We start from the raw sequence: 27,972 nt of genomic DNA, 5'->3' as shown, positions 1-27,972 counted from the left end.
TGTTAAAAGTGCGATATGAGCAGTTCTATATTTAGTAATATCTGAATGGTCAGGAGAACATTCCTTATGATTAGAGATATCAGATAATATACTTACACTGTGCAGTACTGGCTGTGTATTTAAGTTAATGTGGTTTCCTCCTGAAAGCCCCCCCCCCCCACTTGTGGGATTGAGGGACAACTGTGAGGCCCCCCCCCACTTGTGGGATTGTGGGACAACTGTGAGGCCTCCCCCACTTGTGGGATCGAGGGACAACTGCGAGCCCCCCCCCCCCCCACTTGAGGGAGCGAGGGACAACTGCGAGGGCTCCCCCCACTTGTGGGATCGGGGCCAACTGCTACCCCCCTCTTGTGGGATCAAGGGTCAACTGCGACCCCCACCCCTCTTGTGCGAGGGCCCCCCCTCTTGTGGGATCAAGAGCCAACCGCAAGGCCCCCCTCTTGTGGGATCGGGGGCCAACTGCAAGGTCCCCCCTCTTGTGGGATCGAGGGACAACTGTGAGCCCCTCCCCCCACTTGTGGGATCGAGGGACAACTGCGAGCCCCTCCCCCCACTTGAGGGAGCGAGGGACAACTGCGAGGGCTCCCCCCACTTGTGGGATCGGGGCCAACTGCTACCCCCCTCTTGTGGGATTGAGGGTCAACTGCGACCCCTCCCCCCACTTAAAGGAGCGAGGGACAACTGCGAGGGCTCCCCCCACTTGTGGGATCGGGCCCAACTGCTACCCCCCTCTTGTGGGATTGAGGGTCAACTGCGACCCCCCCCCCTCTTGTGCGAGGCCCCCCTCTTGTGGGATCGGGGGTCAACTGCGACCCCCCCCCCTCTTGTGGGATCGAGGGTCAACTGCGACCCCCCCCCTCTTGTGGGATCGAGGGTCAACTGCGACCCTCCCCCCACCCCCCCCCCCCCACCCCCTCTTGTGGGATTGAGGGCCAAATGGGAGCCAAAAGTCGCCTTGTGGGATCGAGGGGTAAATTGTGAGCCCCCTTTTGTGGTATCAATGGCCAACTGGGGCCCCTGAATAATTTCATATTTCCCACCTCTGGTCTGTGGTGATGAAAGAATCTCAAAACTCACAATGTCAGTGTTCGGAAAGTGACCCTGCAGTGTAAATACAGGTATTTTGTAAATAATTTATTTTAAACTTCTGTTCCCGGATGACAGGTTGCTGCACATCACTGTTTTTCATGGTCTGTGAAGTTTAATTTTGGATTGGGGGGTTTCTCCGAACGTCGTGTCACAGTAGTACCACTTACTCTTTATCAATACCGGCCCCCTGCCACAAATAGCTCTGCTCCTCTTATTCATGTCTGGCGCCTCTCTCGTCACAGATTGCGCCCACTTCACCTAGGACGCTTCGTAGGGGGCCCCCCGCCGTTTCCAGATATAGAACGCCAGCCGCTGATAACGAGCGCTCCTGCATTCTGGAGGAGAAACAGGGCCCGAGGGTAATAAGAGACAGAACTGCTCCGGCAGGGAATGTCTTCCTGACCCAGAAATGTCAAGATGATGCCGGTCGTCTCGGCTGCAGTCAGCTGTGTTCAGATACATAGTTAAGAGACATAATTAACACAGCCATGTACTGTACATTCAAATTAATGCAAATAATAGCAAAAATAAATCCTGATTCTCTTCACAGCATTGTGAACGCTGTCACGTTTTGTAAACTGCAGATTTAAAACAATAATTAGCTGTGTTTTAAACCTACAAGCTCTTGGTGAAGCACCTGAGGTTTAGATAGTATATGAACTGGCTGAGTTGAGCCCCCACAAATGCTGCTCACCACTTCCCCTCACGCCATGTCTGTGTACAGATCGCTATGCTGCAGTAATGATTAACCTTCACAGTGCTGTAGCTCCCACAGTACACAGTATTTGGTGAGTGAGAGTTTATGAAAGGTCGCCTATAACACAACACGTAGCCATTTTGTGGCCTAAACCAACATTCAGGAGAATGCAGCCTAGCCGTACATTACAAACCAGCGCCTGGTGAATATTGATCTTTCTGAGTGGGAATATTGTCCATGAAGTGTCTCAGTGATGTCACAAGTTGTTCTGTGTTTATTGATGGGCTGCGTTCGCAGAAATATGGGTTCAGCTCACAAAATGGCCGCCTCATCCTCCATGTGTAGCTGACAGGTGCTCCTGAAGTAGTTTACTGTGTTTTGTTCTGTAGGTTAACCCAAGTACCATCAAAAGAAATGGGGTCATAGCAGTGGACCACATTCACATTAATATGTAGTGTACACATACAGTGTACATATGTGTTGTTCTATGTGTGTCATGGGTTCAGACATCAAGATGTGGATTATTCTAAGTGTCCCCCTCAGTCCTGAAACTTCCCATGGTGCAGAAAACTAAATCTAAGGTTATTGCCCAGTGGTGCTCGTGTTTTTTGCTTGTACAGAAACATAGAGAGTTTTAACGTGTGGAATCCGTGTGCTTTCTTGCAGAACTGGACCTTCATACAAAATGTGTGGTGGATGTAGAAGAAGATCAGATTGTCCTTTATCCCTCCAACACCAACCTGTCCAAGGGCGATGCCAGGTAAGTGGTCTCCCTGCACTTATTGTGATCTGCATGTTTAATATATTGTCTGATACGTTCTACACAAGGCAGATTCATTTCTCACATAAATGTACTCCGTTGGAATTTAACAGTCCAGGAGGGCTCATTTGCTAACACTGCCTTTAGCTGCTACATTTGCATTATACCTCAGTGGTTCAGTGCAAATTGTGCATATAGGTAAAATATTGATGACTGATCCGTACTGATTCTACACGAGTAGGCGAGTAGTCTCTCTTGTAGACCGCTGTCTCCTTATATGTTCCAAAGTTGAATTGGTCTCCTTACATGCTTTACTGTCTCTGATTGGTCTACGATGGGTCTCCTTACATCTTCCGCCGTCTGCGGTGGCTCTTTGCGTCTTCCGCCGTCTGCGGTGGGTCTCCTTAAACTACTGCTAAACTAACTGCTTTATTTCTCTAAACTCTTTCTAAGGGGGGAATTCAATGTGCTGCGATGTGTTTCCGCTCATTTTCCCTCACGTCTGATATAGATTCAAGGAGAAAATTAGTGAACATCTGTTACCGTATTGGCCAATTGAATTTCCACCTAAAACTCTTATTTCCCTTTACTTTTTATTTTAATGTTCCTGACATTTATTTCATTATTATCTTTCTTTCACTATGCAGAATGTTAATATTTAGGAATTCTCCCCACCAGTCCTGAGGTTGAGGAAACCATTAATGATTATCCACATGTGTCTGCTAACTTGCTGTATTTGATTGTGTTACTGCCCTAACTAGGGAGGGCATAGAGATGGAGGTGTACAAGTTGTAATCTCTATTCATTATTTATTTAATTAGAACACAAATAATAAATGTGAATTTAGATGATTGCATACAGTGGATTTGCAAATAGAACAATTTATCTTTCTCTTGTATCTCATGAGTTATATTAAACAGTGGAGGCAGCCATTTTGTGAGCTGAACGAACATCCATCAGAAGGTAGCCTATCCAGTCGCTCAGATCTGGTGACCTCATTATAGCATGTGACTCCTCCAGTCCCTTGGGAATTGCTAGGCTGCATTTTCATCAAGGTTAGTTGAGCCCACAGGATGTCTGCCTCCACTGTGTGTAGGGAACACGTTGGGCTGATAGCAATACACTTCAGATAAAATGCTTGGAAAGCCAGCATCAGTCAGTGTTTGTAGCTGAGCGGTCTCTCCTCTGGTATTTGGGCACGGCAGGGTGTGTAGTGAACTGTAAACTCTGCCAATGTATACATCATCATCCGCTGTGGCAGGAACTCCATCCCTAAACATGTTTGTTGTGAGCATTCTCCATGAAAGGCAGCACAGTGGCTCAGTGGTTAGCACTTCTGCTTCACAGCACTGGGGTCATGAGTTTAATTCCCGACCATGGCCTTATCTGTGTGGAGTTTGTATGTTCTCCCCGTGTTTGCATGGGTTTTCTCCGGGTGCTCCAGTTTTCTCCCACACTCCAAAAACATACTGGTAGGTTAATTGGCTGCTATTAAAAGTGCCCTAAGTGTCTCTCAGTGTGTGTATGTTAGGGGATTTAGATTGTAAGCTCCAAAAGACAGATGTGAGCGAGTTCTCTGTACAGCGCTGTGGAATTGGTGGCGCTATATAAATAAGTGATGATGATGAAAGGGACTCCCAAGACAAACCTAAAATATCTGATAAAATCCCTGGGTCAATAACTATTATAAAGGCCTCTAATGATGGTAGCTTCCTGTAAGAATGACGTGTAATCCGTTTTTTAAATTCTGTTTGTGAATTTGCCACCACCAACTCATGTGATAAGGAATTTCACAGCTTAACACACTTACAGTAAAGAACCCTTAACACACTTACAGTAAAGAACCCTTAACACACTTACAGTAAAGAACCCTTCATATGCCGATTGTGAAACCTTCTTTGTCCCATTCACAATTGATCACCTTCTGTCCTCTGTATGACAAGTTAATTAGACAGAACTTTGTATTGATCCTTATATACTGATATATATTAGGCACCTTTTTTTCTCCAAGTTAACTTTGTTTGTTTTCTATACTCTATAATTGGACACTTCCATTCCTTTTATTAATGAGTTTGCCGTGCTATGGACCCTCTCGCATTGCTCTACGTCCTTACAGTGAGGTGCCAAAATCCCCCATATTTACCATGTAGTCTAGCTAGGGGCTTGTACACTAGTAATATTATGTTTGCAGTACATGCCTTTATATTAGAATGTTTTATTTCTCTTCCATTGCAAAAGCTTTAATCATTGGGGCGTTTCCAGGCCCTGGGCTCGGCCCCTGTTAATGATCTTGGTTTATATGTGGATAATGTGTTATATTGCTAGATCTCCAGCATTCATCTTCTGGATAAATCGGTGTGTTGTGTTCATCACACTGACTAATCTTATGTCATCACTGTGTGTGTTCACCAAGAACCTGTAATTAAATGTCATTTGGGCTAAGCTTGGCCTCCCCCTTGTTAATAGTCTGGATGAACGTGTTGTCAGGTGACTTTATTCTTGATGACTTTTGTATGTCTGTTCTGGAAACTCCGTGTATAACGCTGCAAGGTGATAATAATAGAGATTATAATATCCGCTCAGGAAAGTGCAAGTCAGCCTTGTATATAACCTGCAGGTCTTCACCCTTAAACCTGGATTTACTGGGGCTGTGCTTCACACTCCTATCATCCACAATATCATAGTTCAAGGAGCTCCCTCTTTTTTTATTTTTCTCTAATCTTTTGCAGATTATAACTTTAATATCCTTGCTGGAGATCTGTAACAGATAAACAGATAAAAACTGATATATTTTGCAGGTGTGTCAGATGTAAAACACAGAAACAGGCCATAGATCATCATTATTTATTTATATAGCGCCACTAATTCCGCAGCGCTGTACAGAGAACTCATTCACATCAGTCCCTGCCCCATTGGAGCTTACAGTCTAAATCCCCTCACACACACACACAGACCAAGAGAAACTAAGGGCAATTTAATAGCAGCCAATTAACCTACCAGTATGTTTTTGGAGTGTGGGAAGAAACCGGAGCACCCGGAGGAAACCCACGCAAACACGGGGAGAACATACAAACTCCACACAGATAAGGCCATGGTCGGGAATCGAACTCATGAGTACCCAGTGCTCTGAGACAGAAGTGCTAACTACTGAGCCACCGTGCTGCCCGTCAGTGCAGCCTTGGTACATGTCTGGCCAGCCTATGAGAGCTTGAACTGTCCAATATATTAAACCAAAGGCACGAAAGGTCATGGGGTAGGGTCATGCTGGCTAATATACTCTCTTCTATTTGTATTTGTACACATTTATGTCTCACATGACTATAGTGGGCCATGTGGATGAAGGTTTTTTTTTTTTTTGTTACGTTTTATTTGTGGCATTAAGGCACTACATATACTAAGATGCTTCACTTCAGTTAAATTTGCTTCCAAAGAAACAAACCACTGAGCGTTTTATTTTTTTCCCTAAAGCACACGCCAACCACAGGAGAAGAGAACGAGCTCTGTACGTGTCCTAGATGTAGCTTTTCAGTGAATTAGTTTTTACCTCGCTTTACTTTCTGGACGGAGACTATCTTGGCAGTGGTGTGGCGAGCAATGTAAAAGGCTGGGAACTACCACTGTGAAGGGATGTAACAACACATTTTGGGTATATTTATCAAGCGTGTTGCACAGATGCTGTGACCGATATTCTTCTCCAATCAGCAGCTGTGTTTCAGTTTCTAAACTGTATGAGACAAATGACGGGAATCTCGGTGTTCTGCCGGTACAAATAATCTGCGGTGGCTCAGTGGTTAGCACTTCTTCCTTACAGCACTGAGGTCATGAGTTCAATTCCCGACCATGACCTTATCTGTGAGGAGTTTGTATGTTCTCCCCGTGTTTGCGTGGGTTTCCTCCGGGTGCTTCGGTTTCCTCCCACACTCCAAAAGCAAACTGGTAGGTTAATTGGCTGCTAACAAATTGACCCTAGTCTCTCTCAGTCTGTGTGTCTCTGTGTGTGTGTGTGTGTGTGTGTGTTAGGGAATTTAGACTGTAAGCCCCAATGGGGCAGGGACTGATGTGAATGAGTTCTCTGTACAGCGCTGCGGAATCAGTGGCGATATATAAATAAATGATGATGATGATGATATTGAGCTGGAGTCTGCAGAGTCTAAGATAGCCAACTACAGAGACTATAAAGCTGAGCACACACTGCAGGTTTTTTTTGTCTAATTATCATGCTAATTACACGGTAAACAACCATTTGGTCAGATATTGCATATAGTGTGTACGCTCCCACAATCACGTTTTATCGTACCAAAACACACTGCATCGTTTGATTTGTTTTTCTCCACGTCCTAAAAATCTCGATCACGGAGGGAACGATGTCGGGCAAATGTGGCAGTGTGTACGCACTCACCACCAGCAGTGTAAGCGGATATCTGTAGAGTGTACGCAGTGTGTACACATGAATCTGTACGATCATCGGGACTTTCAGTGGTTTGGGAAATCGTTACAGAAATCGCATCCGACGTCATTTTCTGTAGGGTGTGCCCAGTTTACAACACAATATTTGCCTTTTAATGCCGCACAGAAGGAAACGATTCCATCCTATGTCGCTTATGACAGGCAATAAGGTTGTGGGTGTTGTGGCTGATATGACAGATAACAATGCTAGAGAGATAACAGGCGATTTATGACCCCAAAAGGGCTTCAGTAAGAACCCTCCAGTTATTGTTCTGTCCTCTCCCCTTGATGATAAAAGTAAAAACAATAGATAAGTCAGTTGTTTAGCGGTGGATGACTTTGACATTATGGATTTGACTTAAGGGGTGTCGTCCTTGCACCTACCCCAAACCTCAGAATGAGCGGGCGCTGTTGTCTCTGTATCGGTGTAATGAGATTATTGTACACCCATCAGTACATAATCTCCGCACAGCAATGTCTTACACACAGCACGGAGAGCACATCCCGGAGACATGAGCAATTCCTAATGCAAGCAGACGGAGCGTGCGTCCGAACGCGGCTTCACGCTGACTGCTTGGCAACAGACTGGCATGATATGTGACCCAGATTAAGGTGGCATCTGCCCTCCTTTTGTCTGTCTGGGTTCCTGGGAGCACGAGAGTATCTTCCAGGGCTACATTGCGTCTTTCTGCGTTCCTGGCACGTGAAGCGATGATATGTTTCCGAGAGCGCACACAGAGTGACACATGCTAGGTTTAGCCCGATCCTTTGGGGTGTAAGCCGGTTTGCAATACTGGGCAGACTTCATTGTAGCCATCAATGCAGTATAACTTCATAGGAAACTGATAAGAGCAGAGTGGTTTATACAAATGATAAGATGCATTGTGACTGAGAGACATTTAACAGGCTTAACGTCTTAAGGGAGCATAAGGTCAGTTCGCAGTATGTGGTCGTTCATTGGTTGCACTATATTTAACCATCGTGATTTATAGTTCAGCAGCGACCAATAATGCTTTAATTGTCTTTATTTGTAACAATATAACTAAATATTTTTTCCATACGTTCATATTTGAACAATTGGAGGTTTTCCTGGTCCGCTCGCTGCTGCGCCTCTTGTAACATTCACAAGGATGTTTTATAGAAGTTCACATTTTATCTAAAGATGTTTGTCGTATGCAACCCAGATACCTACCTTGATGTTAGCTGTTGTCCTCTGTTATCAACCAACTCCTACAATAGTAGAGTTACTAATAGGAAGTCTGTAGCATGAGTTCAGTTAAGTCGTTACTGTTATATTGGCAAATGTTGATAGTAGAACTTCTTTTATAAACCAGTAAGTGACATTTATGAATATTGGTGCAGAAGCGCTGTAACCCCTAGCAACCAATAGGAATCTGTCACTTGGCTGTTGCTGCAACTATCATGTTCACAGCACCTTCTCTTCAGTTACCTGTGGACCCGAATAATGTCCCTATCACCCCCCTCAGCAGTGCCTGACAGCCGCAGCAGTCCTGTCTCCACACAGGGCATAGCAGGCGTGATTCGCTGCATTTCTCAGCTGACATGTTTGGGTTGGCGAGCGCTCAGCAGCTCACTGCCCCCTGGGCTTGGAATGTGTAACCAGCTGTGCAGCCTGAGGCTCCTCCCCGGCAACCAGAGCCCCGCACAGCTGGGCCCCCCCTAGTTTCCTACCCCGCTTAACCCCTCCACCTCCAGTGTGCTGTGTAATAAGCACATATATAACATGTGCTGCTGGTGTTCTATATTCTCAGCTCCTGTAAAACCTGCCCACGGCCATTCCTCATCTGTTTTATATTCTGGATATAAGCAGTGTCTTGTACAAGGGGGAGCCATTAACACCTTATTACATTTCAGTTCACATATATAGAATATATATAGGTAACGCTGCTCCGCACCTGTATAAATAAACACACAAACAAATTTGGCAAAATGCTAATGACTCTTTTGTGCACATTACTGTTCCTACTGATTAGATTTTCTCGGCTTTATTTTGTTGGGTATATTTTTTTTTTTTTTGGTGGCAGTTACCATTTAGAACGACATTTGCTATTCCAAATTGACTCCATTTTCTATCCATTCGTTTTATTTGCACTTAATGTTAAATTGATATGGTGGCTAAGTGGTTAGCACTTCTGCCTCACAGTGCTGGGGTCATGAGTTCAATTCCCGACCATGGCCTTATCTGTATGGAGTTTGTATGTTCTCCCTGTGCTTGCGTTGGTTTCCTCCGGGTGCTCCGGTTTCCTCCCACACTCCAAAAACATACTGGTAGGTTAATTGGCTGCTATCAAAATTGACCCTAGTGTCTGACTGTCTGTGTGTATGTTAGGGAATTTAGACTGTAAGCTCCAATGAGGCAGGGACCGATGTGATTGAGTTCTCTGTACAGCGCTGCGGAATCAGTGGCGCTATATAAATAAATAGTGATGATGATGATGATGATGAAACTGCCCGTCACAGAGAAACCAATCGAAGAGCGAACAGGACAGAGATAATATCACGCCAACGCCTGCAAAGTCAGTGAACGAGGTGTCACAACATTCTGGATGTTGGTACCTTTGATGAAACAAATATTAATGTTCATACCTGTGATATCATGAACAGTATATGTGAATTTTGCCACGCTAAGCATTTTGCGGCTGAGTGGTCATCTGACAAACTATTCAGTCAATGCTGCCAGGTGTAGGATAAAGGATGTGCAGAATTTAACCGTTCCTAAGAAAGGTTCCAACGTGATCTTTCTCTTATTGTTTTCTGTCATTTTGACGGGCCTTTAACTACTATACTTAATAATTAACTGTCGGGGGTCCGTTATTCCTTAATAGTACACCTGTTATTGTAATGAACATTAAAGTCATGACCTCAGAACTCCCTATTTATGCCAATATTATTTACAGGAGTTTATACATACATTACCAACACTTAAGAATTGCAAATAGTTATGCAAATAAGTTTCAACCAGTAATCCTCTATTTACGATCATTGGCTTTTTTTTCCCCTCCTGTTACAATCACCAGATTTAAACCAATCAGATTGTAAACCTTCTTTTGCATATTGACATTGTATGGAAATGCCATTGTTTGCTCAAGTGAAAAAGTTGCATCCCGATTCCAGGACAGGTAACCGTGTGTTTACATAACTATAGTTTTATGACCGCTGCGCTGTAAACCGTTCCGTGAAGGTGATGGCAATGTTATTCTGTTCTCCTTAACCCCCCATTACCCCCTGCAGCATAAGCCAGGAGAGAATAAGATCAGATAACGGCAGCAAATGAAAATATTTTGCCTTTAGAAAACTCATACAGTCAAAACAGGAAGGCGACCAAATATTCCCCGTAGCGCTTGTCCCTGGGCAGTTGTCCTGTTCCTGCGATTCTCTACTCCGGTCAGTTACATGTAGTATAGAAATGATACGGGCAGCATGGTAACTGGCTGTATTGCCTGCTTCTGGAAAGCTTTGTACTTGTCCTGTGTGGGGCATCCCCAAAATAATATTTAGGTAAATTTTACTAAACATTTATAGAAAAAACTCCCATTTTACTTGTGACTTTAAATTGCATTTTCTCAAACCCAGCTTCATACCTGTGTCTCTTACTTATGAAGTTACTCTCAGTAGCTGGCACAGCTTTCCCCCTGTTGTCGGGATTACCGTTGCGTGGTTCGACCTTTGTGGCAGGATTTGAATTCCCACTACGAATAATTTGCCTGGCCTGACCTCAGGCTACTTAACTTGTCCTGTATATTTATATCTACAGAGTCCGTCGTTCTATCGTCTACTGTACAGTGCGGATACTGTTTAGAGATGAACAAAGATGGAACTAATAGTTCTGGGACGGAACAAGGGAGTTTGGCAGAAGTGCAAAGTTCCGACGACAGATTCATTTAAGTTTCACTTTTGTTTCACCATTCCGCCCAGCGCCGTTTCCCATGGTGCTTGTAAATTAACATTTTGCGGATTTTATAGTCTCTTAATATAGCCAGGATGATGACACTCGATTGTTTCTGCTGTGGGGTAGCACCGACAACACTAAAAGCCACATTCCACGAGCGAAACGTGCAGACAAATGAAGGAGGTGAATGTTTTGCAGAATGGTCTTGAAAATTCCGCTTATGTCTTTTGAGAAAAAGTTTCGAGCTGTTCTGCAATAAAGATCTTTTAGACGCAGTGATTGTGGTGAAGCTTTTTTTCCTAATCACATCACACTTCTTGCCTGCAATCCTTCTGAAGGAATGGTTCTCTGTGATTGTTTCAGCTGAGCAACAAATGTACATCTTCTGTATTGTCACGGTGTACGAACAGGGCCATCTTAACAACATTATGGGCCCCTGGGCAAAGCAGTGCACCGGGGCCCATATATATATATATATATATATATATATATATATATATATATATATATATATATATATATATATATATATATATATATATATATATATATATATATAGAGAGATAGATAGATAGATAGATAGAGATATAAAGATGGATAGATGTACTTGCTCAGTGACCCTTGAAGGTTTTTTTTGCAGTTTTTTTTTTTCCAGGATTATTTATTCTGATTAAGAGCTGTGCCTATGGGGCCCCCTTGTCCGTGGGGCCCCCGGGCACCTGCCCATCGTGCCCAATGGAAAAGATGGCCCTGTGTACGAATTGTAATATTCACAAATATGATAGACGTACAAGAGTCCAATCTAGACTTGGGATTATTAGCCGTTGAACCTACACATGAAAATGAATATATGATTTCCTTTTTCTGGGGAACTGCTGCTGAGATGAGGATGTGTGTACGAAATGTTTGTACGAAATTTAAACAGATTTTGCTAAATCTTGACTGACGCACTTCCTGCCGGGAGCGCCATCGGTGCAGGATTCTAAAGCAGTTACGTTTCGGTCTCTTGGGTACAAATTTTTTTTCTGGACACTTGTCCCCACATAGGCAGATTATGTCTTGTGCTTGGTGTCTGCTTATTGACAATCCCATGAAACGTCTCATAATGTCTCATTAGAGGATATGACAGCTTTACATACAAGGAAATGTGTTCTAGAGCCCAGCCTCTCGCTGCTTGCAGGCAATATGTAGGATCTAGCAGGTGTGTGAATGTGGTCTGTCAGGTTATGCCAGTTTCCTGACACTTGCTTTTTGTTGCAGACCTTTCACAACACATCAAGTGATCAGTTCTTGTGCCAGCCTCTACAGCATCCCCGCGCCTGCTCCTTCGGCCTCCCCGCGCCTGCTCCTTCGGCCTCCCCGCGCCTGCTGCTTCGGCCTCCCCGCGCCTGCTCCGGCCGGGGTCTCCCTGTTGCTGTTCTCTGTCCCTCTATCCTCACATCCTCCATCCAGTGATGTAATGTTTACTCTCCGCTCTTGGCAGCAGATCCATCTCTCCGCTCGGCTTTTTGGCGTCCTCTCGTCCAAATAGGATTTTCATTATGTCATTGAGTGCTGTCATTTACTCCTTAGAACGGAATGCAGATTTGTTTGGTTAATAATTTATTTTATATTTCATTGGCATTAAAGGGAAAAAAAACCTCAAATATTTTTAAATGATCCAATTTATTATAAATTAACTTTTCTGGAAATGTAGCTTTTTGTTGGTGGTGTGATTGTTTTCGTTCTGTTTTTTGAGACTGTTATCCATTCGTTGATGATTGTTTTGGTGACCATGGAAAGTAAACTGTCGAACAGGGAAACAGGTGCTGTAACTGGCATTTCCTACTAGGAACAGGGCACATAGTATGTGATCTGTTACTATGCATCACAGCGTATTTTCCTGTGCACTAGTTTCATGCTTGTAACCACACAAGTGTAGAAGACGCACAGTGCAGAAAGACAGCTAATGTAGCGTGTCCGACCTTCGTCCATATAAGTGACATGATGGTGATTATGGTGTCTCCACTTGCGGATGCTGGATAGGGATCTGTCTACATAACATCTTCCTCTAAAACGGAAAAAAATCTTGCCATGTTTGGGGAAGCTGTTCTCACGTTAGTCCATATATTTCTATAGTAAATCCAAACCTGATAAAACTCTGTGTACTAGGATTCTGCCGACCGCTCGTGTGTTCCTGGTATGTGACCTCTTTACCCACATTCATACGTGTTGAGAGTTTAGCCAGCGTCCATCATTCTTTCCAGCACGGTGGCTCAGTGTTTAGCACTTCTGCCTCGCAGCACTGGGTTCAATTCCCAACCATGGCCTTATCTGTGAGGAGTTTGTATGTTCTCCCCGTGTTTGCGTGGGTTTCCTCCGGGTGCTTCGGTTTCCCTTCACACTCCAAAAACATACTGGTAGGTTAATTGGGGCAGGGACTGTTGTGAGTGAGTTCTCTGTACAGCGCTGGGGAATTAGTGGCGCTATATAAATAAATGATGATATCCGCAATATTTGGTATTTATATTTTCATTATTAGTAAAATAAATTAAGTGGAATGTTGAGGGGGAACACTTTCATGTATCACTTTGTTGTTTAACAGATGTTTATGCTGATATGTAAAATTCAAGTCCGTGACTTTAGTGGGACAAACGTTTATCTATAAATGGATATTATGTAATCTCATTATTTGCCGACATAAAACTAAGTGATGAAGTTTGACACAGTGGAGGGGGCTGATTGCAGAATTGAACATATTGCGTTATTATACAGTGGAAAGACCCTTACACTGAGGCTCCGCTGTCTGCCAGGGTTTTCTCAGCAGTCATCCTCTTGTCTCTCTGCTGTGGTACATTAGGCTGGGAGGGCCAGCTCTACAGGGGGGTTTGGGGTATCCTGGGAGAGTATAGTAAAGCCATTCATTCAGTATGGTGGTCGCCGTGTGAATGGCTGCACACTGAGGTTAGATCAGGACAGTCACACAACGGGTAATGTAACGATCATATAGAACATTTGCACCCTCACTTGTTCACATGTCTATGAAAGCCTTTCAGAATGATGGAAATGTGTAAATGAATCTATGGAAGAGTCTGCTGACACTTCAACCAGAGCATGTTTGTGTCAGAGATAATGACCCTAATTATACATTTGCAGTCCTTGAATTTGTAATGAGATGAAAGACGTTTAGTCCCCCAGCTTCTCTGATTGTGATTGCTAGATTCCCTTTAAGAGACTGTGTTGTACCTTCTGTGATCTCCAACCCTTTCATGTGGTGTTTTCTATTATTCCAAACAAAACCAGAAACAAACCTTGGCAAAACATTAACTGCATGTTTTCATTTGTAATCAAAGTGTAGTTTGTGTCATCTCCATTGCATTAAGAAAATTAATAAAAATAAAAATCTGCGTTATCACCTAAGTTTGGGCAGCACAGTGGTCTAGTGGTTAGTAGTTCTGCCTCACAGCATTGAGGTCATGAGTATGATTCCCAACCATGGCCTTATCTGTGTGGAGTTTGTATTTTCTCCCCGTGTTTGCCTGGGTTTCCTCCGGGTGCTTCAGTTTCCTCCCACACTCCAAAAACATATTAGTAGGTTAATTGGCTGCTATCAAGTTGACCTTAGTCTCTGTGTGTGTGTGTTAGGAAATTTAGAGTGTAAGCCCCAATGGGGCAGGGACTGATGTGTGTTCTCTGTACAGAGTTGCGGAATTAGTGGCGCTATATAAATAGCTAATGATAAGTTCAGCACTTTACATTTCAGTTTCGCAGTTTAAAAATGGTTACGGAGGGCGAAATGAATGGGAGAACCAATCCGAAGCTGCGGTCTCCATAATTACGGCCTCTGATTGGTTAAACAACACACACACAACCCCTCCCACACATTCTTACCTTGTGTGAGACACTGATATGTCTATACATAGACAATATTAAGATGTCTCCCAGCATACATAACATGTGCTGGACATTGTCCATCTCCTCAAACCCCAGATACAGACAAATATGATGCAGCAGATATGAGCGGAACCAGTGTTGAGTGGAGAGGAGATGTCTTTAATAAAACGCAATATACCCCTAGTGACATAGCAAGATGGGTACTGGGATCCCAGCACAGTAAAACTTACCAAGTCTCCTGTGTGATTTAAGCTGTGTCTAGATTTCTGGTTTTTTTTAAATAATTTTTTATTTTCAATGGTCAGAAAAGAAAATACAGAAAGCAGAACGATAATACTGTGTTACATACATAGTGAAACCAAAACAGCAATTATGATATATTGTATTCTAGGGAAACATTAGACAAAAAGTGACCAGTTTTTATGGTTTAGAGAGGGGTATTAAGAGTAGGGATCAAGAGGGATTGTGAGGGGGGGAGGGGGGGTAGAGGGGGTGAGGACCACAAAGCTAAAGAGTGAGAATATTCAGAGAACAATCAGGGTATAAAGAGCCAAGAGCACCGGGAGGGGTGTATGTCAGGAGAGGCTATGGTCCTCGCACATGGGTCAGGCTAGAGGAAGTGGTAGGTTTAGGAGAAAAGCGTGTTCCGCACTCAGCCATGGGGGCCCATACTTGGTTGAAGACATGGCCTCTATCATGTACGTAATCTCCTCCATGGCAGCCATGTGCCCAATCTGCTTTTTGAGGGCCGAAAGAGACGGGAGTGAGGTGTTTTTCCAGTTGCGGGCTATGAGTGATTTGGCAGCTATCAGGATGTGGGCAGTTAATTTTTTGGAGAATTTGTCCAAGTCTCGGGGAGGGTAACACAGAAGGAATACCCATGGATCTTTCGGCACGACAGCTTCATATAGAGTGTTTAAGAAACTATGGACTGAGTCCCAGATGGAGGTGATTGTTGGACAAGTCCACCAAATTGTACCCCTGTGGCACAGCCCCGCCAAACGGTAGGGCGAGAAAGAGGGATACATTCTGTGGAGTCTAATGGGGTTGTAATACCAGCAGTAATACAATTTGTATACACGTTACACGATTTACCTTTACCTGTGGTCTTCATCTCTCAACCATCTGCTGAGAAGATGGTGACTCACACACTACAAATATCTGCCTATGTTGCTGGTCATGAGAGCTAACACACTTTCACATTTGCCCGACATCGTTCCATCGTTAATCTTGATTATCAATACATGTGAAGTGTTTAGTATAAAACATGGGGGTAAATGTATCAAGCTGAGAGTTTTCCGACGGGTTTGTAAAACCAATCAGATTCTAGTTATCATTTATTTAGTACATTCTACAAAATGACAGCTAGAAACTGATTGGTTGCTATAGGCAACATCTCCACTTTTCAAACCCGCCGGAAAACTCTCAGCTTGATACATTTACCCCATGATCGTGGGAACATACACACTCTTGCAGTATCTGACCAAACGGTTGTGAATCCTGTGATCTGCACAATAATTGCATAGGTGTGTACCCAGATTTAATTCACATAATCTCGTCCACCCCTGGCACTGGATTGGATCTTTCCCGATCAATCACAAACCTTGGTCTATGACCACCGAGTGTCCTTTAAAGTGCACCGTTCCTGTACGAACACCAAAGGCAGCGACTTTATGGACCAGACCAAAAGTCATGTCAGTGGAGCCTATCTGTTATCTAGGAACTGGTGAAATTTAGGAAATACATTTCAGCCTCCATTGTATGTAGGTGATGATTACACTTTAAATGGAATATATTCCATAGAATCCGCAAACACCTGTATTAATAATAGTATCAATAATACTTGACGAACCTATTATCGGTATTTCTTTTGCATTCAGTTCTCTAAATAAATGAGATTTTTGCAGTCGGAGAGCTTAATGTCCGAGTCTGAGGTTTATCATACACAGATGTCTGTGTGACCAGGCTGAGTTCACATCTGCCCAGGAGTGACCCCACAAAGGATAGACGTCGGCGAGGGCAGTGGGCGCCTGGCTCGCCAACTTCTCCAGCTTGTGCTGTCGGATTAATTTTAGCCATGTGTTAATGCACAATGAACGTGGCTTATCTGGAAGTCAAACTGTGTTAATCTCCCACGTGTTTGTGCCGCAATCTGTTTTGACTTCTGGAATCGAAATAGACATTCACAAAATACTGACTTTTAAAATACCAGAGTTATTAAAATGATTAATCCAGTGTGGGGGTTTTTGTCCAGAATTTTTTGTTGTTGTTGCTGTTTTGTTTATTGTTTAAGTGTCCAGATGTGTATGCTATATATACATTTGTGTTGATCTTGTAAGCGAAAGAGCTGTGTATATTGTGTACTAGAGGTGAAAAATAACTCCTTTATTTCTTTTGTATAATATTTCTTTATAGGAAATTATAGAAACCATTGCCGTACAATATCAACAAGCAGCATAGTACAATAAATAACACAATAAAAACATAAAACACTTTGTCAACAATCCACATAATGGTAGTTCAATAAAACAAAACACGTGACATTGTTATTAAGTACTAGGTCAATAACACAGGCTATCCTTGAATTCCAAACAATGTAAGTAGCAATCGTAAAACAAGTAAAGAGGTTCGTATAAACCGTGGAGTAATGAACTCGTACATAATGTTGGCAAAGGGGAACATACATGAAACAACAAGAAGAAAAGGAGGGGAAGAAAGGAGGAGGGAAAAGTTGGTGTTAAAGGAGGAGAGGAGGTTTATGTAGGGGTCCAGGGTCTATCGAAATCAGCCAAGGGAAGACATAAAGGGTTGGGAATAGGAGTTGCGTCTTTAGGATGAGAAAGTTTTTATTGAGGGGTATCAGTGAGTTCCAACCATCTGCCCCAAGTAGCGCAGTAGACTTTACATTTGTCATCATCATCTGTTTATTTCATCATCTACCACTGATTCCGCAGCGCTGTACAGAGAACTCATTCACATCAGTCCCTGTCAGGGAATTTAGACCGTAATCTCCAATCTAACATACACACACACCAAGAGAGACTAAGAACAATTTAATACCAGCCAATTAACCTACTAGTATGTTTTTGGAGTGTGGGAGGAAACCGGAGCACCCAGAAGAAACCCACGCAAACACGGGAAGAACATACAAACTCCACACAGATAAGGCCATGGTCAGGAATCAAACTCATGACCCCAGTGCTGTGAGGCAGAAGTGCTAACCACTAAGCCACCATGCTGCCCATTTGTCAGCAGAGGATAAAGTTAGATAATCCATACTCCTTGCAAACCATTATTTTCACGTTTGAGGGGAAGGAGATCTCCAGCTTTCCAGGATCACCGCTTTTGCTGCACATTTAGTAAGATTCTGGAATGTGATAGAGATCACCCCATTCCAGAAAGGACAGATTTGGGGGCTATCCCACCAAACGTGGAGAGGTGTTCCCACGGCCCTGCTGAATCTTCAGCCAATATTAGGTACCCCTTGGTATATTCTATTAGGATGGCTAGGGCAGTGATAGCATCTGGAAGGACTTTATACTCCATCTCGAATACCATTGTACTAACTGAACATGCCTGAGTCACTCGAAAAACATTAGGCCAGTTATTTACACCAACCAAACCACGTAGATCCCTCTCCAAATACCCTGTGAATTTTGGAAGTGAGCTAAAAAGATTCTCTATAAGCAAATTATATATATATATATATATATATATATATATATATATATATATATATATATATTATGGACAGTAAGTGAGAAGGACAAGTGGGTGATAACTACGTCAAATCGAACATTGTGAGTACTCTACCTCTCTCCCTGAGAATACCTGCTGAAGTCAGAAAATGCTTTATCTGGAGATAGTGCCAGATTTCTGAGTTAGGCAATTGTGCTGAATGAAGACACTCCTGAAGAGCTCACCAGCTGTCGTTCCCTGCTGAGACCACTGTCTCAAGGCAGGTAGCCCTGGAGGGAAGGCAGGGTTGACTAACAGTGGCATCCAGAGATGAAATATATTTTTGTGTCTGTAATTGACCCCATCGCGTGAGGGTCGGGCTGATGGTTGGGTGATAAATGATTGGCAGTCTGTGTAGCAAGGGAACTATTTCAATGGGAGATTAGAGTAAACTATTCTCTGTGTTGCCGCCCACTGTTTGTCCTCTCTCAATCTACTCCAAGATCCTGCCAAGCATAATAGCAATATAATAAGTGGAGAAATGGAGTTTGCGCCTGTGTAATATATCATGTGGAAAATAAGGTTTCTTCCGACCCCACACAACGTTTCTTATGAAGCGGTGTATGTATGTAAACATTGCGGGATATGAATGGGTAGGGCTGGTACATTTTTATGATATTGGTGCTCCCTATCCAGGGAAAACCTTTTTGTTTCGCCACTATCTAAGATTAGAACAATTTTTTTCCCAAACTGAGGAGGAAGCTGTGAAATATATTTATTGATAATCACGCCCAAGTATTTAAGATTTGTCGAGAAGAGACATTAAGTGCCACAGACTTTGAGTAATTCATTTTGAAATTTGTCAACCGGGCTGGAAACTACTCTGTTGGTGACCACAGCTAGAAGGTCATCCGCAAAAAGAGCAAGTTTGGTATCATTATTACCTGCTCCGATACCTGAGATGTTAGGATGGTCCCTGATGGATCTGCCTAACGTTTCCATGCAGAGGACAAAGGTGTGTGGTGAGGGTGGGCACCCTTGTCTACTCCCATTGGTAATTTCTACTGGGTCTAACTGGCACCGTTGATTTTTATGCGTGCAGTGGGGTGTTTATAGAGTGCGTGGACCCTATGGTGCCCTGTTGGACCCAAGTGTTCCAATAGACTTTACATAAACCTCCGATTTAGTCCATCGAAGGCCTTTTCCATGGACAGCAACATAGAGGAGTTGACCGTGAAGCAATATGTATCACATCAATGACCTTGTTGTGTTGTCCCTCGTCTCATGACCAGGGACAAATCCAACCTGATCTGAGTGGATCAAGTTTCGCATATAGCTTCACAATTACATTAAGTAGAGAAATAGGTCTATAATTAGGACATTGGGATGTGTCCTGACCCTCTTTACGTATAATGGTAATGTGTGCATTCAGAGCCTGATTCCAGAAGTGGGAGGCATCTGAAATGTCATTAAAAGCACGTGCCATCAGGAGAACCAGTCTGTCCTTAAATGCTTTAAAATGGGAAATCGTGAATCCATCTGGGCCTGGGCTTTTTTCAGATGGTGTCGATTCTCCCGATGTAAAAGGTGCTACCATCAAATTTTTATCGGCATCTGAAAGAGTGGGAAAATTAATTTCCTCCAAATAGAAAGAAGTATTCATTTGCAGGGACCTGTTGAGGAATGTGTCTAGAAAGATTATACAGCCTTGAATAATAGGAGAGAAACTTCTTTAGTTATTTACCTTGTGTACAATCGGAGAATGTTGATCCTTTAACATTAGTCCCCCTACTCCAGCAGCAGCTTCCAATTTCATTCCCCCACCACAGACGAATGCCCGCACAACAATTTAATCAGAAGCCAATTTAACTTGCCTGGTGGTTTTTGGAGGGTTTGAGAAACTTGCAGCTTTCATGTGGGCAAGGGTTGAACTTACAGACTCCACCCAGATCGCGCCCGTTTAAATATAACCCAGAGCCGCGATGATGATCACACTATTACATGTGCTATTGTTGCACCGTTTGGGCACTATATTTTATTATTGTCCTGTTTAGTGAGATTGATATTTGATTGCCCTTAGGTTTAATGCTTAGGCTACTCTATTGCAGTGTCCCTTCTGTCTCTGTTCTGTTACCGCCTAATATATTGATACCGCCCTAACATGCTGTTTATTTTAGTAAGAGATTGTATGTAGGTTGATAGTTCTACTTGGGACACCTGGCAATAATGGGATCACACTGACATTGCCATTGTACCCAGTCTTGTGTTTAGCTTTCCACCTCTTGCACAGGTAAGAATGCAACATGGTATTGACAGCGGAGGTATGGGTGATACAACTTGCTCATTTTAAGGTTTTCAGAGCCTTGTTTTAACCGTCTGTTATATTATTTCGGGTTCTTTCTCCAATTTAGCTGTTTGTGGAAGCAATAATGTCAATTCAAGGTTCCGACTTTTCAGGTGCATGAAACTCAAGGCATGAAACTTACCATGTTACCAGCAGATATTAATGTAGACTTATTTTTGCCTTGATCAGGGCATAGATAATCTGCGCTGAGTAGGAGATCATGACACAGCACCCAGTGATATTGTAGCAGTGATGATGTCCATGAATTATTCATGAGGGCATTAATTCAATCCCTCCGGCATGAAGTCAGTTTCAGTTTAATGCATCATTGCTTATCCTGCAGAGGTTTCACTCTTCCCCACTGTGGGACTATATAGTAATAATGTCTCGTCTTATAACTCCGCAGCAGCTAGAGGGAGGGACTTGGGCCGTCTAATCTGATGTGTAGGATAGAAACTAGTGAACTAGTGTGTGTGTATGTATATGTGTATGTATGTATGTATGTATGTATGTGTGTGTATATATATATATATATATATATATATATATATGTATGTATATGTCTAGTGGCGTGTGTTAGTCTGTCTGTGTGTGGAAAAAATAAAACCAAGCTGCAGCGCCACCTGCTGGGCAGAGTTATACACTGACCTACTAAATTCTTAGTGTGTGTGGGGAAAAAAAATTCAGAGAGGGCTGAAATTTGGTATACTGAGATTTTTTTAATTTGTTAATTTAATTTGTTAATTGTTAAAAGTGTTTATAAAGATTTAAAAAAAATAAATATATATATTTCTTGAAGGAGAAGTGACAGTTGCGATGAAGATGAAGCATGAGGTGATGGAGAAAAATGATGAGGTGGTGACATGTGGACAAAACCACGTTAAAAAAGGGCGCTTGCGTCGGGAAGTAATGCTCTTTACCTGAGGAGGCCTGGGCTAGGCCCAAATGCATGACAAGAACCTTTTTAACACCTTAAGTAGCTTCATTTGACTAGAATGCATGAGTATCATGCACAGGTTAACGTGTGTGTGTGTGTATGTATATATATATATATATATATATATATATATATATATATATATATATATATATACATACATACATACATACATACACACACTAGTTCACTAGTTTCTATCCTACACGTGTGTGTGTGTATATATATGTATATGTGTGTGTGTGTATATATGTATATATATATATATATATATATATATATATATATATATATATATATATATATATATATATATATATATATATATAGAAATAATAATCCTCCTGTAGAAGTCTATGTGACGAAACGCGTACAGGTTGTTCACTATCACCTACTCCTGGTACATTTGAGGCTATACTGTCTTCCTGATCTTTGAGAGTGATCCCTTTGAGAACTTCTGTGTGGAGCCCATTGGTGTTTACCTCATGATATATCCAGGGATCTACACTGTTAAGCAGTATTCCCTATATCCCAGGATTTCAGATAAGCTTTTAAACTTTTTATACATTGTGAGTGTGCATTTTTTATGATATAAGCTGAATAAATTATTTGTATATAAATACTACACTATATGGCTCTTTCCTCTCATAATACATCGGCTGAGTGGAGTTTGGGAGCTGTGACTGTGCTGTGCTCTGACCGGTGATCCAGTTATATCCATGCAAGCTCTCTATACATCTGCTCCTGACCTACTAGGCTGATTGGAGGCCACGTTCAGGCATTCCATATACAGATAAGCTGTTTATTTGTACCTGTTTGTTACGCTGCCACCTATTACTTTTTATTACACTTCACGGGTGCCTTTGACATTCTTTCTTTTGCTTTTCTCTGTCTTGGTTTCCGTATATGGTTGGAATCTATTGGAAACTGGACGATATTGATCTTACCAGCTAGACACATATTTAAGTCTGCATTTCCGTCATACTAAAGTATTTATTGACTGTCTGGGTGATTTAAATCAGCAAATATTGCTCTATTTGGCGCCACTATTCCTCCTACTTTTGTATATATTGATCATCTATTGATCGGAGTACCATCCGGTATTTGGGAGGGAGACTGCCTCCTTTTATGAAACAAGTATTTATTTCCATTTATCTCTATTGGACTATATTGTTTTATACCCACTTATTTTGTGTTTGAGCGCCATTATTTATTATATCTGCTGTTTTATTTATATATATATATATATATATATATATATATATATATATATATATATATATATATATATATATATATATATATATATATATATATAATTATACACACACACACACACACACACGTATATATACAAACACAAGTTAACCCGTGCATGATACTCATGCATTCTAGTCAAATGAAGCTACTTAAGGTGTTAAAAAGGTTCTTGTCATGCATTTGGGCCATAGCCCAGGCCTCCTCAGGGGAAGAGCGTTACTTCCCGACGCAAGCGCCCTTTTTTAACGAGGTTTTGTCCACATGTCACCACCTCATCATTTTTCTCCATCACCTCATCCTTCATCTTCATCGCCACATCCTTCATCAAGCTACTTAAGGTGTTAAAAACTCCCCACTGTCACCCCCGGCAACCACCAACCACTCCCAACTGTCACCTCTCCTTCAAGAAATATATAGGTCAGTGTATAACTCTGCCCAGCAGGTGGCGCTGCAGCTTGGTTGTTTTTTTTTCACACACGCCACTAGGCATTTATATAGTAGATATCTTACAGGTTTTGATCACTCATCATTTTATTAAATGAATATTTTTTTTCCTAAGAATATAATAATCATTAAAATGGGGAAGTAACTCGACATTTTGTTGCAAATTATCATGCAAATCACGATACAGCAATACTCTGTATATAGGAAGTAACCCATTTACCTTATCACTTGGTAGATCTGAGAGTTTTGTGGTATTTATACAGGTTTAGCAAGGTTGTGTCTCTACATCACTAGAAGTGCCAAATGTGAATGAACTAGAGGCATTTTGCTAGATATCTGGCCACCGGACATGCCTATAGCTGTTTGAGTTCTGTAATCACCTAGCAAAATAACTATGTGCAGATGGGAGTAAAATCTATGGCCGGTTGTTATCTATAAAATCTACTATCTGCTGTTAAGGAGCCAGAGAAGAGGTGCACACAACATAATATTTAGTAATTACCCCAAAAATTGTGGCCATTAGCACCAGATTTTTAGCTGTTGTGACAATCCAGGACCAGGGCTTTTTCCAGCCCTCTGCTACGTATATGTCTGCTAAATCCACTAAAAAATTACTGGTGGATAATTAATGCTGGGGGTTTATGTCTACAAAATCCAGATTCTCCGGAAACATGAAGGGTGTGCTGCACACAGAGGGTTAATTTTCATATACATCTCCCATAGGAAGAGTGCGTTTCTTTTTGAATTTCCTCTGTAATTATAGAACAATTAATGGAAATGTTTTCACTTGGCGGTCACAAGTGAAAAGCGAGTAATTGAAGTGTAAGTATAACTGTGTCGCAGGCAATCACTACGTCCTAGATGTGCAGAATTGTGTACCAAGGACATTAATTGCATCCAGCTCTAATTAATCATGCCCTGACAATAATACAGCTTCCTTGTTACACTGTGACTCATATATAGCTAATATATAAATGCCTAGTGGCATCTGTCTGTGTGTGTGTGTGTGTGTGTGTGTGTGTGTGTGTGTGTGTGTGTGTGTGTGTGTGTGTGTGTGTGTGTGTAAAAAAAAAAAAAAACAAGTTGCAGCGCCACCTGCTGGGCAGAGTTATACACTGACCTACTAAATTCTTAGTGTGTGTGGGAAAAAAAATTTCAAAAAGGGCTGAAATTTGGTAGGGCTCAAACTCATTTTCGTGAGGTAACACCTGCTGGGCAGAGTTATACACTGACCTATATATTTGTTGAAGGAGAAGTGACAGTTGGGAGTGGTTGGTGGTTGCCGGGGGTGACAGTGGGGAGTTTTTAACACCCTAAGTAGCTTGATGAAGGATGTGGCGATGAAGATGAAGGATGAGGTGATGGAGAAAAATGATGAGGTGGTGACATGCAGGGCCGGATTAACCCGAGGTCTAACTGGGCTATAGCCCAGGGGCCTCGGGCATCCAGGGGGCCCTTCAAACTCCTCAGCAGCATTATTGATCGGTCGGGGGCGGGGGCGCCCCCGGCCCGATCAATGCTGCTGAGTACTGTCAGTGCAGTCCTCCGTCCCGGCGCGCTGTAGTCTGCTTACTGAGGATATCTTGCGAGAGTTCATGAACTCTCGCGAGATCTCCTCAGTAAGGAGCTTACAGCGCGCCGGGACGGAGGACTGCACTGACAGGTAAGTGCTTGGGGGGGTCCTCGCGGCGGACGGCTCACATTGGGGGCCTCGCGGGGAATGGAGGGCCCCTTAGCCCAGGGGCCTCCATTCCCTTAATCCGGCCCTGGTGACATGTGGACAAAACCACGTTAAAAAAGGGCGCTTGCGTCGGGAAGTAACGCTCTTCCCCTGAGGGGGCCTGGGCTAGGCCCAAATGCATGACAAGAACCTTTTTAACACCTTAAGTGGCTTGATTTGACTAGAATGCATGAGTATCATGCATGGGTTAACTTGTGTGTGTGTGTGTGTGTGTGTGTATATATACATATATATATATATATATATATATATATATATATATATATATATATATATATATATATATATATATATATATATGTGTATATATGTATGTATGTATATATGTATGTATATATGTATGTATGTATATATGTGTATATTTGTATGTATATATATATATATGTGTATGTATATGTGTATATATATATGTGTATGTATATATATGTGTATGTATATATATGTGTATGTATATATGTGTATGTATATATATGTGTATATATATATATATGTGTGTATATATATATATATATATATATATATATGTTTGTGTATTGTGTGAAGGGCCAGATGCTGTACCCAAATCTCTCTGACGTTAAATCAGTACTTCTTTATAAAGCCAGCAACAACGTCTTTGAGAGGTTGTTTTAAATATAATTCAAGCTAAATGGAAACTCTCTGTGGGTAGATTTGAATAGATTGTTTCTCTGTTTTGGTTTTCATAACAAATTCTCAAGTGCGTAAAAAATCAACATAGGTTTTTTTTTCTTGTTTTTTTTTTCTTTCTTGTACATAATTCTCCCGTATCCCAACGTCATGTTATCAAATGTCAGCAGCTGGGGCTTTACTGCAAAGTTTAGTTTACAGGTCTCTGGAGGTGTTTCAGAGGCACAACCACTGATTTCATGCATATTTATGTATTCCTGACAATATGTAGATTTTCACTGGCACATGGTTACCTATAAGTTCTGTATGTGTGTTAAGCCTGGGAATATTCACTAATGTCTCTTTCTGTTTCTTTTTTTTTTTTTCCTATTGGATTCCCATGCATCTCTCAGGAGCCAACCAAAAGTAAGTCACATACACATGTCCGATGCTGTGTAAATATTGTGCAGTGTACGGCAGCTGTTGTCCGTCACGTGTCGGAGGCCTCAGCCAGCTGCAGGAATGCTGGCTATGCTGTGATGATGGGCCCAGGCTTCTTACATAATACCAGAAAGATTTTGGTCTCTCGCAGACTCTTAAAACACTGGCTGGAAGCCCTGTCCCAGCCTGTGCTCCCCGCTGAATACTGCTGTACAGTAACAGCTGACAGTGAGGCGATCTGAGCAGGATGTGATCGAAACATTCCTGTTGGAAAGAAGCAAAACTTGTTTGCTTTGAATTAGAGTTATCCACCTTCAGACGACTTTGCTTTGTAAGCTTCCCTGGTGGTGTATTTATCCATGTATTTATATCATGAGAATTGCTTATTCCTGGTGCTCTTTGATACAATACAGCTGGGTCGTGCCCTCTACCTTGGGTATACCTGCGTTTAGAGAGCAGTCCGGTGCCATCCTAGCGTAGAGAATACAGAGGGCACAATGCCACTCTATGGGTATAACTGTGCCCAGTGCAGAGTAATTTCATATTCACAGGCAGTGCCTGGTGAAATAAATACATGGTGAAGAGCACAGGTGGAAGCCAACAAGAGTAAGCAATATGATTAGTGAAGGGTGCAGATAAGCTACAAGAAGGTGGATAGCCCTTTAAAAACCGGTAAAGGCATCCGTTAAACATAATATTGGCACCAGTACTGTTACTGTGCATATCGGGAATATGGGGGTATTAATGTTATGTGGATGCTATTAATGTAATGTGGGGTATTTATTAAATGTGTATGCTATTAGATGTTGGGGCTGGTTGGGTGGGAAAATAACGATTTGTGCTAACCACTGAGCCACCATGCTGCATTTAGTACTAATGGCACTGTATGTCCCTAACACTACTCTCCTTCCTGTCTAGGTCTTCGCGTACGATCACTGCTTCTGGTCAATGGATGAAGCTGTTAAAGAGAAGTTTGCAGGTAATGTCACTGCTCGCTGCTTATGCTTTGTATTACCAGCTGATAGGAGTAGACACGGTTAGTAAGACGATGGCACAAACTAGGCTTGTTGCTCAGGGCGAGCTCATTCTGGACTGACAATTATTTGAAAGCCCCAAACATTGTATATGATATAAAGAGCACGGCCCCTTATTGCTGTGATGTACAAGCTACATGTGCAGAGAGGGAAACGCCATTGTGAAGTCACTTACTAGGGTGTTGGGCCACCACGTGTGGTCTGTAGGCGTTGTGGTGTCTACCAACGTCTGGAATTACACAGGAGGGTTCCAATACCGTTCTTCCAGAAGAAAGTCACTCAACTGATGCCTGGTTGATGGAGGTGGAGAACTCGGGCATCTGTCCTGAATATCCCATGTTTGCTGGATTTGGTTCAGTTCTGGTCACTTAGGAGATCTTGACATATGGATAACATTGTTGCCCTGTTCATCAAACCACTGGGCAGCCACAGGCTCTCTGTGCATAGGACATTGGCATCCTGGAAGACCCCCCCTCCCCCCGTCAGGATAGAAATCCTGCAATCTGGGGTGTAGACTTCCACTAAGTCTTCCTTAACGTTGACCTTACTTTCTAACTCCATGACAGTCCCCATTCATGCTGGGAAAACACACCCCACGACATTGCAGAACAGCCTGAACCTCTTCACTGGTGGAAATAAGCCCATGAGGGTGTAGAGTTCTTTAGTTTGGTGCCACATGTGTACTTGTCTGTT

General features: G+C 42.4%; 1 protein-coding gene across 3 annotated transcripts in view; it reads left to right on the top strand.

Annotated features, from left to right (window-relative positions):
• The window catches only part of KIF13B (kinesin family member 13B), a 130,973-nt gene that overhangs the window by 24,063 nt on the left and 78,938 nt on the right, over positions 1–27,972 (top strand). For all 3 annotated transcript variants that reach the window (XM_075201196.1, XM_075201197.1, XM_075201198.1), the window contains exons 2-4: positions 2,453–2,546; positions 26,218–26,230; positions 27,164–27,224. In XM_075201196.1, the coding sequence (XP_075057297.1) occupies positions 2,453–2,546; positions 26,218–26,230; positions 27,164–27,224 (168 nt within the window). The remainder of the gene's footprint in view (positions 1–2,452; positions 2,547–26,217; positions 26,231–27,163; positions 27,225–27,972) is intronic.

This window comes from Mixophyes fleayi, chromosome 3 (assembly GCF_038048845.1).
Source record: "Mixophyes fleayi isolate aMixFle1 chromosome 3, aMixFle1.hap1, whole genome shotgun sequence".
In the NCBI taxonomy this organism is placed as follows: Eukaryota; Metazoa; Chordata; class Amphibia; order Anura; family Limnodynastidae; genus Mixophyes; species Mixophyes fleayi.
Note: the sequence above shows the minus strand (reverse complement) of the source record. Positions and strands in the feature narration are given on the sequence as shown.